Raw genomic sequence first — 16506 nt, 5'->3', positions numbered from 1 at the left:
TTATTATTAGCTTTAAAGAAAACTTTGCAGCCTTCAACTTTTCTCATTTATTAGTGTGCAATTCTCTATACAACTATAATGGCAATCTGGGTCCTTATCAATATAAGACAATGTATATCTTTAAGATATCCTTCGTCCGATTCACACTATCTAACCCTACCTCCTCATATTTTCCTTGATTCTGACACAGTAATGCAAGATTGTTCAACTGTTTGGCAACATCCGGATGATCTGGACCAAGAACCTGAAAGTCATACGAATTTGAATTAATTCTCAAAAAGTCTCTCTCGACCTAGGAATTTAATAAATGCAAGTGCTTAAAATGTCTATATGCTTAGAAATAGTATGTACTATGTGTGACCGTTTTCTGAATTTATTTTTGACGAAAAATCAGACTCTGCCGCGATTCTTCTCATGTACATAATTACGGGTTCTCCTTGATGTTGTGATTAAGTATAATCTTTAACGAATACAAAGTTGATGGGGATTTTGATGCAATAGAAATCATTAGAAAAATATTTTTATATAGATAGCTAACTACAATGGATTACTTTAAGGGGTAGCGTCTGAATGGATTTGCACTACGCCATAAATATAACAGATTTTCCAAAATAAATATTACTATACACTTGTGTATATTGGCGTTCATTTTGTGTTCAATTAAATGTCATGATTCCTACTATATAGTAAATGAATTTCCATGTATTTTTGATAAGGAATCTTAATCAAGTAAGCAATTAACTAAGTACAGTGGGCCATTCATCCATAATTGTCAATATGTACTGGCCACCGTAACATGGCCAGCAAGCTCTGAATGTCAAGCCAGTAGTTAGTACACCATGCAATGCGACACGGCTGAGTCCTGGTATGATATTCATTCAATTTTTCCTGTTATTCCTTTATTGTCCTTGAGATATTCATTAACAACATTCAGAAATATGTACATCATTTTCAAAGGCGTCAATAATACTTATACTGTATAGCGAGTTTAATTCGGATCGGTTGATTTCGGATTTTCATTTATTTTTCCGAAGAAAATTCCAGTCCCCTCGAAGTTATTTCTATTCAAATGAGAGCACATAATTCGGATTTCGTTTAATTCGGACAAAATTCTCCAGTCCCAGGTGATCCGAATTAAGCAAGTTCTACTCTACTCAGTTTTCTTGTTACCTTTTCTCTGATGAGTAGAGCCCTCTTACATAATGGCTCAGCTTCCTTATATTTGCCTCGTTTACCGTACAGAACTGCAAGATTATTCAGAGTAGCCGCAACCTGAAATTGAACAAATCAAGAATTTGAATATATTCGACATAAATTATCGAATACAGAGATTAGATTAGTTAGCTGGTGATGTATATGAGTTATACATGAACTTAGATATTACATAAACAATTCAGGACAGACCGATACGAAGCTACCATTACAATTAATGAAATAATCTTAAACAAAAACAATTCACGACAAATGCTCAGTATGTTAGGCAGAAAGAATAGAAGCATGCAATGATTCGGGAGATATCTAGATCCAATTCCACAGTTGTGAGTAATATTTGACTCATCAGTGAAAATATGTTCACTTCAACAATTCAACATGGACAGATTTCTTTCAAACAACTGTGAAACTAGGTCCTTATACTTACCACAATACTGGTAAATGTGTCTAGCCTAAAGCCGGCTACAACAAATACCCCAATGCAAAATTGTATTTTTCGCTTACGTTCCATATTTTTGGTGCATCACTAAAGTACGACGAGCACGCGTGTAATTCAGGCCGCGTATTTGTTGCGGCGGGCTTAAAGGTTTTGCTGAATGATTAGCCGAATTAGCAGATCTACAGTAATCTAGACTCGGTTCCAAATAGTTCACCGGTTGAAATTGATTCGATTTTTTCAGGGATGGAGCTCCGGTTTTGATTTCGAAACCGTCAACTATAAAACCGGATCCTGATACTAACTAAACAATGACTAAATATTTTGTGGTATCATAGAGTAATATAATCATTAATCGTGCAGTGGTTTTTATAAAACATATGGTATTATTTCCAAATGACACAGCAGTTCAGATTTCAAATACTGCAGGTTTTCATGTATTTCTTTTTATAGTCTTTTTAGCCATTTTAATGCTAGACGCATGCATTTCTGTGACATGCAAAATTGTCGGTGCTGGGTAAGACCGTTTTCTAATTTCGGAAAATTCAAATCGTCTTTCCGCAGATAGCTTCGAATGATTAGTCATTCTGCCTCGTATAGATTCAAACCTGATGACGTCGAGATTGCGCAATCATAAGAATTCTTCTCCCAGGTCGACCAATTAGTCAGAAGCATCACCATACCAAAATGCATGGACCACGTCTACAGGGATCATTATTATGTACGCACGCACAATAGGGGTGCAGAGGTAAGGGGTACAGATGCGTGCAGATCTGTACAGAAGGGTGGCATTTTTAAGATATGCATAAGCGCATTCAATATCATATTTTGCTTCATCTACTCTATCAATCGAGCTTTTCAAATCAAATTTCATAATAATTATTCCTTCAATAAAGCTCGCAAAAGTTTTCTCTTTGCATCTATATAATGATCACGTACAGCCAATGAGCCGATTCTGTATGGTTTTACGCTCAATAAATTCAGATTATTAATCTTATTCATTGCCCTTTAGCGAGCGATGATGTTCAGCTTCCGATGACAAGCTTTCACAGAACATGACTATATACGGCAAGTGATAAGGAACAGGTATTCGATGAAATGTTGAACAGCAAGCAAATATATATCACTTGATTGTGTTTCGTAATTCAGAACCTGAAACTTAGTACAGAGACTGTACGCAAGGGGAACTGGAAAAAGTATGCTTGTGTACAGGGGGTGGGGGTTGAAAAATCAGGGGCAACTTGCTAAAAAGTTGGTTGAAATTAACCAGCAGATATAATGACAAATAAATCTTCATTGTCACCACTGATTGGTGTTCACCGGTCGAGTTTCAACCAACTAATGAGCAACAGGCCCCGGGATTTTATTCAGACGAAATAAACAAATGATCCCGCAGTACTTGCTCTACCAACTGTGAAATAGTTGACGAAATAAAACATGTCATTTCTGATTGGGTTCTGACGATATCTTCACCTGTGACTAAAGCTGCGCATTGGGCCTTATAGCGCGGGATTTCAATCTGCTGTAATGTATCAGGTTCAAATCTTTACGAGGAAGGGAATTTACTAAATGTGTAAATGAACTACATGCGAATATATAATGTCCATCATCCAATGATTGCGCAATATTTCATTATCATTACATGCTTGCATTGACTCAATATCTGAGTTGAAATGCATCTTTAGCTGTGATCGCACACGAAGATGATTTGGCCCGGGTCAAACTGGCCGCGACCAGAGCGACTGCCCGATTCGGCCCAAAAACGTTTGTGTGATCATGGCTAATTTTTCCTTTTCTAGAGAAGTAGGGGATAAAGTGATACATTTTCTGCATGGAGATCCACTCATTTGTTTAATTAAAGGAAGAACAATAAGCCATTTCGCTGAAAGCAACAGTAAACACTGTCTTGTTTCACTTGTATCAATTTGCGTAGTGCGTTGGGTTTAATGAACGATAACTACAAATTGCGCAATCAGCGGATATCAACATATTATACGATAAATAACCTGTATTTTTTCTAATTTTCTACATGCTTCGAACACTACTACGATTAGCATTTTATGTATTTGTAACTCACTGCGGGATGGTCATGTCCGAGGGTTTTTTCCCGGATGCCCAAAGCATCGTTTAATAAATTAGCAGCTTCTTTATATTTGCCTTGGTCTCTGAAATAATAGCCAACAGAAAAAAATGCATATACAAAGATAGATAAGAAAAACAGTTAACCCAAAACATCCGGGCCCCAGTTGGTTGAGGTGTGTGCGCGCTTAGACAAACGACAAAGACCAAAGGATGGGCCGACAGCAATTTTCAAAACTTCCAACAATTCATCGACGCCTTCAAACGAGATCCGTCGTTTTTCCAAAGGTAATGAACTCGTTCGTTTGAAGACACCGATAGAAAAGACGAAAGTGGCGACCGTGATTTAAGCAAAACTACCATAACCTGAAAAAAAATCATCGACAAATCTGCAACAGTTCATAAGCCCGGTTAAATTATTGCGATATATCTTAAAGCACGAAGAAATGTCAAGTTCTGAGGTACTGTTGTAAAGTTAACTCTGGATATACGTGTAATGCTATTCACATCGACCAAGTGAATTATATCTTCTTAATAGTTTAATAATACGGCTTCGGATAATGTAGAGGTAGAAGATACGTACATAACAAATCAACTAGTTACGTTATCAGCCACATTCAATTTTAAACGTTACAAATTTGATGTGATCAAACCTATTGCCAGCAGCTTACACGATCTAGCCTTATGCTATTCAACCGTCTAACTACGACTACTTGGTTTACTTCATAACAAATACGGCAACATCGTTGCAGATTCGTCGAATGATGATTGCGCCTGATTATAGTCTGTATCGGACACGACAAAGGATAAAAGAGCGAGACAAGAGGGAAATTGAGGTGATTATCATCTGTATGCTTTTTTGAGAGCATCTTAGAACTCACTGCCGGGTGTTCCTCGCCTAGCGTTTTTTCACGTATGTTCAACGCATCCTGTAGTAGACTACCTGCTTCTTTATATTTCCCTTGATCCCTGTAAAATTGCCTGTTTCGATGATTATCCTGTGTTGCCAAAATCGATTGAACTTGAGAATTTCAACGAGTTCGTAGAAGACTACAGCACCTTGTCCCACGTTGACACAATAGTGAAAAAGATAGTGTCAAATCCTTTAACTCTAGTCAAATCTTGACCGAGACCTAAGGATATGAGTAACGGGGCCAGTTCATTTCATCTACCAGTTTAGGGACAACCTAGATGGGCAGGCCAACGTGTGCCAGTCATAGCCAAATGGGCTAAATTATTATCGCAGAATGAAAAATATCAACGGCAGACATATTCAACTCTGTCATTTATCTAAGGGTAATTTCATATCGCAATTACAAAATGAGAAAAATCTGTTGTAACCTGCCTCCCTCTCCAGTACATGCCACGAGAATCTCCGTTATTATTCAAAAGATCCCGTGTTTCTTTGAAGCCAATAAATCAATAAATCCAATTAGTACGTAGCGCCATCTGTTCGCAGACACTAATCTCTGCTGCCAGACATACATTAACACAAACTCAATAGCAATTGATCGGGTTTTAACTGCAGCAGCCGAATCAATAAAACCCAAAATTAGTCACTTAAAATCGGCAGTCAATATGCTTAACGGCCCTATATGGGAAATATATGATGGATCAATGTGATAATCATAAAGGCCTAACTTTCAATGTGGCAAAGCAACATTGAAGGTTTTACAGCAAAACCGAGGTTATCAAAGATCAAAGTTTTTTTTTTTGGAAAGTAGTTGACTAGGCTATCCCTTTTAGAAACTCATAACCATTTATTTAATGCTGTCAGTATCATGCAATAACACACAGCAGTCCCAGAAACTTTCATTCCAAGACATCCTGACTATTGAACTCTCAAATCTATAGGTGTACTCTCTGTACCCAAATCCTACTAGCCATCGCAACCCAGACAATAATTCTAATCAAGTCTTATTCGGATAAAAACATGAAGAGGCTGAAATCAAAATTAGTTTATGCACTGATTTTTTTAAATTTACTTGGCCTCCAGTTAACAAAGCTGATAAGAATTTGTATGTCTAGTTTTAATCAATGAAGTCATTGATGTTTGAAGTTGTCACTGGGAACCAGAAAGAAAATCTGTTTCGTGCAATTTACTTGTATTGGCTTTCAGTCTAGAATGTTAATGGGGATTACTTCTTATTTTGATCATTGAAAATTGAACTTGTCATTCGGGGGAACTGGAGAGAAATTCAGTTTCTTGAACAAACCGCGTATACCTACGTACCTATATACAAGCGCTAATATATTCAACATCGTGGCCACGTCCGGATGGTCGTGACCGCTAGTTTTCTCCAGATCCTCTAAAGCCTGTTTACAAAGTGGCACGGCGACCTCGTATCGGCCCTGCGACGCGTACTGTATGACTAAATTATGGAGCGTACGTAATCGCGCCGGAATTTCGTAACCTCCCGTTGCCGCCTGCGACATGGCACTCGGCTGAGTCGGGGAAAGAACTGTGGATGACAAAATGCAGAATGTCCTAAATATATGCATGAAAATTGGCGCACAAGGGGTCGTTCATGCCCACTTGGTGAAATGCTTGATTATCTGACAATATCGATACTCAACCACTGGTGAACAAATACAATAATTTTTTCTCCACTTTGATGGCTAGAAAAACTGGGTTACCTCAATTCTATGTGAGATGTGCTCTATGACAATACTAACAATTATCAAATATAAGACGATAAGTTAAAACCTGCTCATACTTTCGACGAGAAACTAGCTATGAATAAGGACTGATGAGACTAAGAACCCATCTCATATACCCCATCACGAATTTCAATGAAAATGGCAAACCATTAAGAAGCAATAGGCCTAGAATTCAATAATATTTTTGGCCATAGGATGGTCATCTTGTGTCTGATCAATGCAATTGTTCTTATGATGATGGGCCCTAGGAGGATACTTTATATACATATGAAGCATTGTAGTAATTAATCAGAGCAAATTTTCTTTGCAAACATCGAAAATGTGTTATAAGTGCTGATTTCAGCGAACAACAATGGCCACCAGTCGGCCATCTTGATTTTGATCAGCTTTTAGGATTAGGAGGGTAGACGCACGTATAAACCATATATCAAAACAATATACCAAAGCCTCCTCAAAGTTCCCAAAATAACTGGATTCTATCCATGGATGGATGAACGGACAATGGACGAAAAGCGAATGCAATAACCCGCTGGGATTTAAATCCACAAGTGGGCTAAAAGAAGAGGAGAGGGGACGATGGAGAACTTTTATACCTTCTGGTGTTGTGCTGTCATCATCATCTTCTGGAAAACCGAGATCAGATAAATCTTTATTCGTCGATTGGTCACTCTCCTTTTCTTCTGCCTACAAAATAGTAAAAAGAAATCCCCAAAAATGTATCATACTTTTTAATTTTACTCAGCAAAGGAGATGAACACCGCTACACCTAATAACATCATGAATGGTACCATTTTCATTTAGTTCTATACATAATACACGATAGGTAATTAGTTAAGACTAGTCTATAAATATCATAAAAGGCCCCACAATAGCAATTCATTAAAACTACAATTCTTTTTAAACTCTGAACTCTACCCGAAATGTCAGTGAACAAAGAATCATAGTTTTATTGAATGACTATTGTGGGTTCTTTTATGAAACTATAGTCTTATTGTTTATAACTTGGTCCTACAACCCACCCATTCAGGGCAAACTCTTAGTGATTCGAACCTCGCGGCATGACAAGGTCTTCCTTGGTACACACCTGCCCTAGTTGGAAAAGCACGAAATTATCATCCCTGAATCTCAAACAGGGATTTGTACCTAGGCAGTATGCAATTGGAACAGCTTTCGAATCTCCATAAGAAATACTCATCCGCAAAATTACCTCCGAGATTGATTTCCCGTCATCCGTATCGTATTTTTTCATTTCATTCATAAATTCTAAATGCTTTTTCTCTTCCTCGAGTGTCGCGACTCCCTGTTCGCTTTGCTGTAGTCTCTGTTGCGTATTCGCCAGCTCGTCTCGTAGCCAGGCGTTCTCTTGACATAAACGTCGGACTTGCGCGCGTAATTTCTGTTTTTCGGCTTCGACATGCTGTAAGTGACTGGCTAATGATGTCATTACCTGAAAGCGAAGTTCAAAATTGGCCAATTCAGAGATCATTTCCGCTGCCGACTGACAAAAAAATCAACGCCAGATCGGGGATTATAAAGAAGCTAACATGAAAACTACGCTTTGTCATGAAAACTACGCTTAATCTTGTAGTGACAAAAATAGTTGCACGAACGATCACCGCCGAAATGGGAATTATCAAGAAGCCAACAGGAAAACTATGATCTTGTTTTGGCAAAAATGGTGACAGACCCAAAATACAAGGCATCACTGAGTGGCAAATAATGGAGTCAGACCCGAAATATAGCCTACAAGAAATACCTGAAAGACTCAGAAATGCACATTTTGTAAAAATCTGGAGACGTCTTGTAGTGGGAATGGTGGTGGATCCGGAAAACGAAAGATCTTGAAGTGACAAATATTGGTGGCAGCAAAACGCTATCTTCGTACATACATACCTGTGCTTCGCCTAATCCTAATTCAATCATCTCCACTGACTTCTTCAAAATACCGGTTTTTTCTTCGACTAGATTCGTGTCTCCATTTTCTTTTTTTATAGTTTTCATGGAAGTAAACAAACTGTTCAGTATCTGATTATGCTCGTTTTTCAGAGTCTCTAATCCCTGCACCACAGTTTTCGTATTGTTTATAATCTCATCTTGCGAGAGGGCAGTCATCTTGCCGATTTCTTCGATTTTCTTCCTGCCAAAACGAAACGAAAGTCAAAATTATCAATTCGATGAAAACAAACTAGTTCAGTTATACCCTCTTTTTGATGTTGTATTTGGTGACACATGGCTTTTCACTAAATAAAGGCAAAGTAAACATAAGATATCAATCTCAGGAACACTTTCCATAAACAGACGCCAGACCAGCGCTTTTGACCTGTGCCAACCCAACCATTCACACTTATGCCGTACGGGTTCTTGCCTTTTTGACATGGGCAGATCTGGCCCAACCAAAAAAGTTGTACCAACCATGCCTATGCCAATTCTATCACGGGTAAGATTATTCTGTGAGAATGGTAATTTGTTCTGGAAGTGACTCATTTCGCTATCACAGCATCTTTTTAATAGCATCATAGTAACAAGTGTGTGATTTATTACACGTGAACGCGCTGCTCTCTTATTAGACAATGGCCAAATTTGACCCGGGTATGGCCAAATCGTCTCTAGAGGCTAACTTTAAATTGAGAGCGATTCAACTCATTTTGACATGAAATTCAAGGTAGTAGCATTAGACGTATAGCTAAGGCTGGTTTAAAGATCTAACCCTGGGCCCATATTGACTATAAAATCAAAATTGGCTACGCTAGCGCATATAGCAAGTCATAAAGTCAAAACAAAGACTTTCAGCAAAAACCCGAAACCTAGTGTTTTGTCATTTATCTCGGAAAACCCGTTTTACAGGCAGCCAAATGAGCCCGTAAAACATTTTTTCGTGTTTCGAGTCGCAGTTTATTCTTGCAGACACTAATTCTAGACCTGTATGACTTGCCATGACAATACAACAACAGAAGAACCTGTGTATCTTTATATCCAGTCTATAAACCTGGCCTCCCAGATCTATGAATAGCAAAAAGTCCCGTTCAAAAAAATCCCACTCATATCATATGCGCAGATACACGCTAAGGACAGTACGGGAGTTGCCACACTGTCAGAAAAAGGCAACAAGTGACACATAAGCTGGATTTTGACTACATAAACATCACTCAGTGCTGTGACGCATCTGTAAATGGAAACAGAGCAAGTCGACAGAGCCTACGACAACAAGAAACACATTTACGAGCCAGTTTCCATGGCAACTATAACGAAAGAATGCAGACATTAGGTTTTAGCGCAGTGTCGATGTATCGAGCGCGAGCAATGGACTTCTCGCCACTGATTCCGTCGGGATTCGTTTAACCGGTGAACTAACCCGGCGAAGAATATGAATTCTTTATCAGTACGTCGATGTGGGACTAGTTATATAGAAGAAAACAACCAAGTCAGATATACGCGAGATGAAATTAACAGTCAGATATTCATTAATTAGATAATGTCGTCTGGGAAGCAGAAAAAGATAAATCAAACAACTCATCGATAGGTCAAGTTTCTTCAAGTAGCTTCGAGAATCTAGTTCACCCCTTAAGAGGTTTATACCCTGCTGTAGAAGGACAAACGCTAAAAATAATTTCAATACTAATGCAGCCTGCATATACACTCCAAGTGAAATCTCTTAGGAAAGTAGATTAATAAAAAGCCATACGACTATTTTGACTGTACAATCTTTCAAAAAGAGGGTTGCTTCCACTAATATCAAATCATTCTAGAAACCGATTTTTTATTTGAACCCGGTTCCACAGATCCAAGCTCAAATATAACTAAATGGTGAGGTTGAAATGTGATGAAACCAGGTCCAGGTAACTAATAAGGTTCAAATAAGTTACATTCACACTACAAAATTTAGACCGGTCTTAATTTTGCTCAAATTTTGTTCCAATATGGAACGGACTTGCAAAAAGTCTCTTCCAAAATTGTCCGTTCCATTTTAGACCGGTCCAATCTGGACTGACCTAAAGGCCAAATCTATGCGTGTTCCAGATTTTGGAACAGACTAAATCAGTGCACATGGACAGAAACTGGTCCCAGGTCCATTTGTAATACTTTGCAGTATGATTCAATTGTAATATACGCGTCATCAAGCTGATTAATTCAGTTTTCAGATATCATATGGCTCGTGGAATGGCTGTTTTAATTGTTACGTAAATGTTAGATAGATTGATGTTTCCAGATATAGCGATAAATTACCGGGTACAGTTATCAAAATCGTTCAAACAAACAATAGCAAGGGACCCATAAATCTATCATTTAGATATAAAATTCTCTGATCTAGTCGGTTCCAAATTCGGCCAGTTACAGGTATGGACCCATTATTGTAGTGCAAGTATGGTGGCTTTCATGGATAAGTCTAGTATAACACAGTCTTATCATACGACTCTTGAATGTAGACTGCGAGGAGACAGCGAAGCGAGGAGACAGCGAAACACCGATCGATCGATACAAACAGCACACACACACGGTGACTAAAGCATTATAGCTCATCCCCGATAGCTTTTAGTCATATAATCTCATCCGACTATTAAAAAAAAGCGGCCGCCTTCGTTCAGAATTTCTTCAGCGGAGAGAACAGCCAGAAATATACCATTCAGTTTTATCATCGCGTTGACAACATCTGTTCAAAGCTGCATATGAAGTTTAACTAAGATCAGCATCGCTGTTGAACATTGTTGCACAGTGGAAAGGGCGCTATATAAATTAAATTATCATTATCATCATTATTAACATCCATCCATCTATCCGAGTTGTCAGTAAATATTTTTTCAGTTGAAATATTTATAGTTTTTTTCCCTTACAAGAAAATGTTTTTCAACACGACGAAGTAGTATCAATTCAGGAGCGTGAAAAAATCTAGATATCATATGAAGACCTACTGATTACATTTTACAATCTGAAGAATTCTTAATTGTGGCTGGTTTGTACGAGTCCAAAAATAGATGATCATATTCAAATGACGACCCACAAATCTCGTCAACTGTGGAGCAAAATAGTGTAATAATACGTGCTCACGGATTTTGCGAAGTGCCACCAATGATATGAAGCTTCTTTTTAGGGTAAAATTAAGGGTTAGAACAGCTAACGCAACAACCGATGGATGGGAAACCTCCAACGCTTCCGTGGTGATTGAGGATTACACTAATGGGAACGGAGGATCCGCCAGCTTTGCTAGTAGTTATTCAGTCTTCTGCATTCAATATCTCTTAAATTTCAATTAACATTTAATGAATTTTTCTCTTACGTCAATTACTAATCATAACTATACCAATCACTGAGTAGAAGTGTTTTTTTAACACCCTCAACCCGCTAAGCGCCACACAGGGCATTATAAGCGGGTTCGATGTTTCTTTTTCCCGATGGGGAGAGACCAGAGAAGAACCTTCAACCAAGAAACTCTGTCGCCACCAGGGTTTGAACCCATAAACCCTGGATTGACAAGACAAGTGACCGTTGGCTTATAACACTCGGCCACTGCGCCTCTACTGAGTAGAAGTGAATTAACGCCGAGGCCTGTTTGATGGGTCTGGTGATGATAGGCCTATATGGATTCGGGAACCTAAATATCCTGCTGAAATTTCGATGGTGGAATTAATTTTGACAACGCAAGACTGAGTGCTCATTACACCAACTGGCCAGATGGCTGGTGCTGTGGTTCCCGCTGCATCAATTCACACGTTTACCAATACAATGAGCAATTCATATACACGGCATACTTATGACTTATATCTTTTGAATACTTGTTTTGTCCTTTTGACATAGGCACATAGCCGTCTTTTTGTCGCTGCAACATTTAATAACGTCACGATCAAAAATGAAATAAGCGTTCGACCGGGGCACAAGCTGTCTATAAATAGAACAAATTGAAATAATTGAATCCCACAACAGAAAAAAAATCATAATGGAATAATGATTTCTTTTTGCATGCGCACTCGTTGTAGAAAACAGAATGAAACACAATAAAAAAAAAAACATGTAGATGACATATCGATTAGCGCCACTTCGGTAACAAACAACGTTGCTGCGTGCCCTGCACACCACCAGGGACCGACAGATGCCAGCGCGAACGAATGTAGAGCCTATACAACGCGTAGGCTATGTGGCAAATTCATTAAATAAAATATCTCATATTCTATCCGTTTAACAATTCAACCGAAATACAACGGAACCGCGGACACGAATAGGGAAAGCTTAGAATACAAATAATTGCACATTGCAGTGAGGTCGAATTTTGAGATAAAATCAAGGGAACCATTGAAGCTCAGTCTCATCGATCGGTATTTGTCGTTTTAGACCTTTTTTACTCACCAAAAAAGATCAAAATTCAAATTATGTCTGTTGTCGATTCCCTAATTCAAAGAGCAGACGCTATGAGGGATTCCTTATCATTATCATGCGAACAACCCGACAGGTCTATTCCACATGTAGATTTGTAGGAAATACTGCACGCTTAGGCTTGCGCGGGACCCACAAAATGTGATGTATAGACTTCACACTCAAAGATGAATCAGCATTCTTGATACGTTTTAAAAGAGCTCTTGCATTCATTGTTAAGTGTATAACATTACGGCTGCTGAAGTAGCGTTTTCAATATCCGAAAGATACAGCTTAATTTTTGCGTAATCTTCTATTTCTGGTAGGGGCAGCAAATATTCTACGAGGGGTGGCCGATTTTCAGAGGGGTGGATGTAAAAATGATAGGGGTGGCCGCCCTTTCCGCGGAGAAGAACACTGTCAGCATATCTGCCGGTTCTCGGCCACAGGTTGACAATTATGCATGAAATGAATGTCAGCCGATTGACAACTATATGAAATGAATTCAAACGTATGTGTGATCAGCAGCAGTCCCTCTCTCATACAAATGATAATGCATCGAGCAATCGATAATATTTTTATCCGATCACCTCTCCCTCTGGCAGTGGATTCTATATAATATTGTATGGTAACAGGTGTAGCCTCTATCCATACGGAAATATATATATATGGCTTTATATATGCTGTAATACATATCGTGACAAAAGCAAAATCATCAATTAATAATAAGAAATAGTCGACGCGTGCGTGTGCATGAGATCAGAGCTCGAACTAGGCTCAAATGGCCCCATTTTTCTATACGATAGGGGCTTAAAAACCGAAACGCATCAAGTAGCTATATTGATCTACAAATACAAGAAACCGACAGTAGCCGGAACAAATAGATCGACCCTGGAAACGTTGCAATTTGCCTAAACCTCACCGATTAAAATCCAGATTAATTCTGTGAAACCGCACCGCACCTTGCGGGTTTGGTTCACTCGGGGCATTTAAAAGTTTTAATCCGTTACATCCGTTGATATGATTAGGTTGTTTTAAGTAGCTAACCGTCACTACGCTAGTTATACTAAGCAGGTCTCGGGACACTTAAAACTGTCTAAGAATTACTCATTGTTTCATCGCCCAAGAACTGCCGAGTAATGAGTCTCCCTAATCGTTAAGTTACTCGGTTGTGTGTTAAAAGGTCGTTGAAAAATTACTGGCCCGATTAAAAAAAATGAAACACACGACCGCTTTAGGGGATAATCTAAGGTGCAAGAATGTAACCTATGCAAGATTGCTAAATTTGCACCAATAACGCAACGTCGCAATAGGCGGCAAATCTATAGAAGCAACACACTTACAATTCATACGCCCTCATTGTATCCGATTCGAACTCCATCTCTTCGTAATTGTTATTAGTCCACATTATTATTATGCGTTTAGTTAAAGCGTTTAGTTAAAGCGTTAAAAATCGCTATATTCTTTCGGCTGCCAGCTTGTTCCGATGTAATAAATTCGACGATTCGATACAAATTCGAATCATTCTCGATATCGAATTCAACCCCCGAGTTAATACGCTCGCGCGCGGGCTCCCGTTTTTATCGCAGAGAGAGATCGAAAGATTCCCGGTTAAATTCTCTCTCTCTCAAACTCTCAAGGTAAATCACGAGAACGACGACGGAACACGCAAATTTATCGGTTTATCTATACATATATGTACGAACGTTAGACATTCGTAAGAGATTCGCTCGGAGTAGCGTGAGCCATGATCCCGGTGCGCCGCGTTAGTTAGTCTCTCTCTCTCTCGCTCTCGGCTAAAACTTTTCCTATATCATTATTATGCGCGTATACGTGTACTAGACTAGCATAATACATACAGATCGGCAAAAAGCTGCCGACGGAATCTATCGATTTCCGTGCGGCCACATCTTGCGCGTCGTATCGGAATATCAATAAAGTTGATCTATCCACGCGGAGCGCCTATACATTTCGAGTCGAAGTCAAAAGCGGGCGGCGCAATTTTTCGATGATATTGCGAACGCACACGCGTGAGTCCAACTAATACATCTTGCTAAACAGGCGCAACTTCTAACAGAAGACGAACAAAACCTTCCGTCAAAATTTCTTCATCAGCTACAAAAAACCGACCGTGGAACTTCCTGCCATTTGAAGTAGACATCTCACAATCGATCAACTCGTTTTTAAACCGAATAGATGATCTCTTCAAATCAAACGAAATACATTTCAATCGCCGATTCGAAGACGACGATATTTGAAACGTGTCGCTGTCGATGGACAGTAACAAGAGTCAACCAAATTTGTAAAATCTACTCGGATGTCATACGCATTACCAAATAGATAATCCTGTAAATGATGTTGCGGTTCCAAATCGAGATCTGACGATGAAATCAGGGTCCAGTTGCTCAAACGTAAGTTAGAGTTAGCAAGGACCCAGTTCCACAGTAACGAGATCTAGTTAACTTCTTGAGTTAAAATGAGTTCATTATCGATGAGTTAACTCAGAGTCAAATCTCAACTCAGAACTGTGAGACCGGGTCCAGGTGGATAGTTGACATATAGTGACAATAAAAAATTCATCGTTTCTAAGATATTTATATCCGAGGGTAATCTTTACCCAACCTTTGAGCAACCGGCCCCACCGCAGTCTTTTACCATATAGCATACGATATCAAAACGGAGGCGATCCTATTCCGCAGAGAATATCGACGGACGCGAAACAAGCGATCATCGTCGTTCGTTAATGAATTATGGCTAAATTGCGTTATCGATTAGATCGACAATAAGTAGGTAGGTATACGGCCGACCGCATCCCGCTAATCCTCATCCCTTGTTAAACATAATATAACGAGGATCGCATATATTTCCGGGGTTCTCATTCCGCGCGCTACTCTCTTCTCTCTCTTACTAAAAACCGAGGTCTCGCGATTTTTCTAAAGCCCGAAAAATATCATAATAATTTCCCGTTCGCGAAAAAGGCAAAATAGATCTCGTCGCGCGATATATGCAGTAATATGAATATGCTTTTGTCAGCGGACTGTCAATGAAAATAATGAAATCGGTAATAATATCGGTATAGGCCTATACGCGCGGGCGTACGTGTCCACGTCGACACTGTGACGGATTTCGGTAGATAAAGTCAACATATTTACTTATGGGTCGTACACTCGCAATCGAGTCCCCTTTTCACGAATACCTGAATAGCTACCGTAGTTTCAAACACTACTAGAGGGGATTAACAAGTCACATATGTAGGAATAATACTTTAAATAGTTTAAATCGTTCATTAGGCCTTATAATAGATGTTGTTTTTGTAGCGACATGTCTATACCAGATTGCAAGATCGAGACTTGAGCTTGCTACGAGGTTTTCATTCAATGGCTGCAGTTTTCAACATGAAGCCTAGTAGCATAACTTGACTGACCTTCATCGAGTTAACCGGGCCCCAAAATTTTTAAGTCAGAAATTCACAGTCGTCAAAGTTATTTCAAAAAGTATGCGTTGTTGAAAATGAACTCAGATTTCAAGGTAAATATTCAAAAGAGTCCCAGAGGCCGCATCCATAGCCATGGCTTAGACTTTAGACCAGTCAAAGACCAACTTAGTACTTAGTCAATTTAACAAACTAAAACAAGTCTTAAGAATTGAGACCACTTTTGGACTTAAGTCTCGACTACGGAACTGGGTCCAGAAGTATAGATAGATAGGTAGATAGAAAGACATTCAGTTTCAACGTCGATTCTTATAGAATTTGTTAATTTTTCTAATATAATTTT

The 16506-nt window shown here is 38.9% G+C and overlaps 1 protein-coding gene across 5 annotated transcripts in view; it reads right to left on the bottom strand.

Moving 5' to 3' along the window:
* The window catches only part of LOC141912886 (kinesin light chain-like), a 36945-nt gene extending 22770 nt beyond the window's left edge, over positions 1-14175 (bottom strand). For all 5 annotated transcript variants that reach the window (XM_074804309.1, XM_074804324.1, XM_074804340.1 and 2 more), the window contains exons 1-8: positions 14074-14175; positions 8282-8525; positions 7596-7835; positions 6982-7072; positions 5961-6189; positions 3726-3813; positions 1171-1272; positions 161-244 (exon numbers count right to left, since the gene is read on the bottom strand). In XM_074804309.1, the coding sequence (XP_074660410.1) occupies positions 161-244; positions 1171-1272; positions 3726-3813; positions 5961-6189; positions 6982-7072; positions 7596-7835; positions 8282-8525; positions 14074-14138 (1143 nt within the window). In that variant the 5' untranslated portion in view covers positions 14139-14175. The remainder of the gene's footprint in view (positions 1-160; positions 245-1170; positions 1273-3725; positions 3814-5960; positions 6190-6981; positions 7073-7595; positions 7836-8281; positions 8526-14073) is intronic.
* Between the last annotated feature and the right edge of the window lie 2331 nt (positions 14176-16506).

The sequence above is a fragment of the Tubulanus polymorphus genome, chromosome 1 (assembly GCF_964204645.1).
Source record: "Tubulanus polymorphus chromosome 1, tnTubPoly1.2, whole genome shotgun sequence".
Classification (NCBI taxonomy): Eukaryota; Metazoa; Nemertea; class Palaeonemertea; order Tubulaniformes; family Tubulanidae; genus Tubulanus; species Tubulanus polymorphus.
This window is presented reverse-complemented; position numbering and strand designations above follow the sequence as displayed.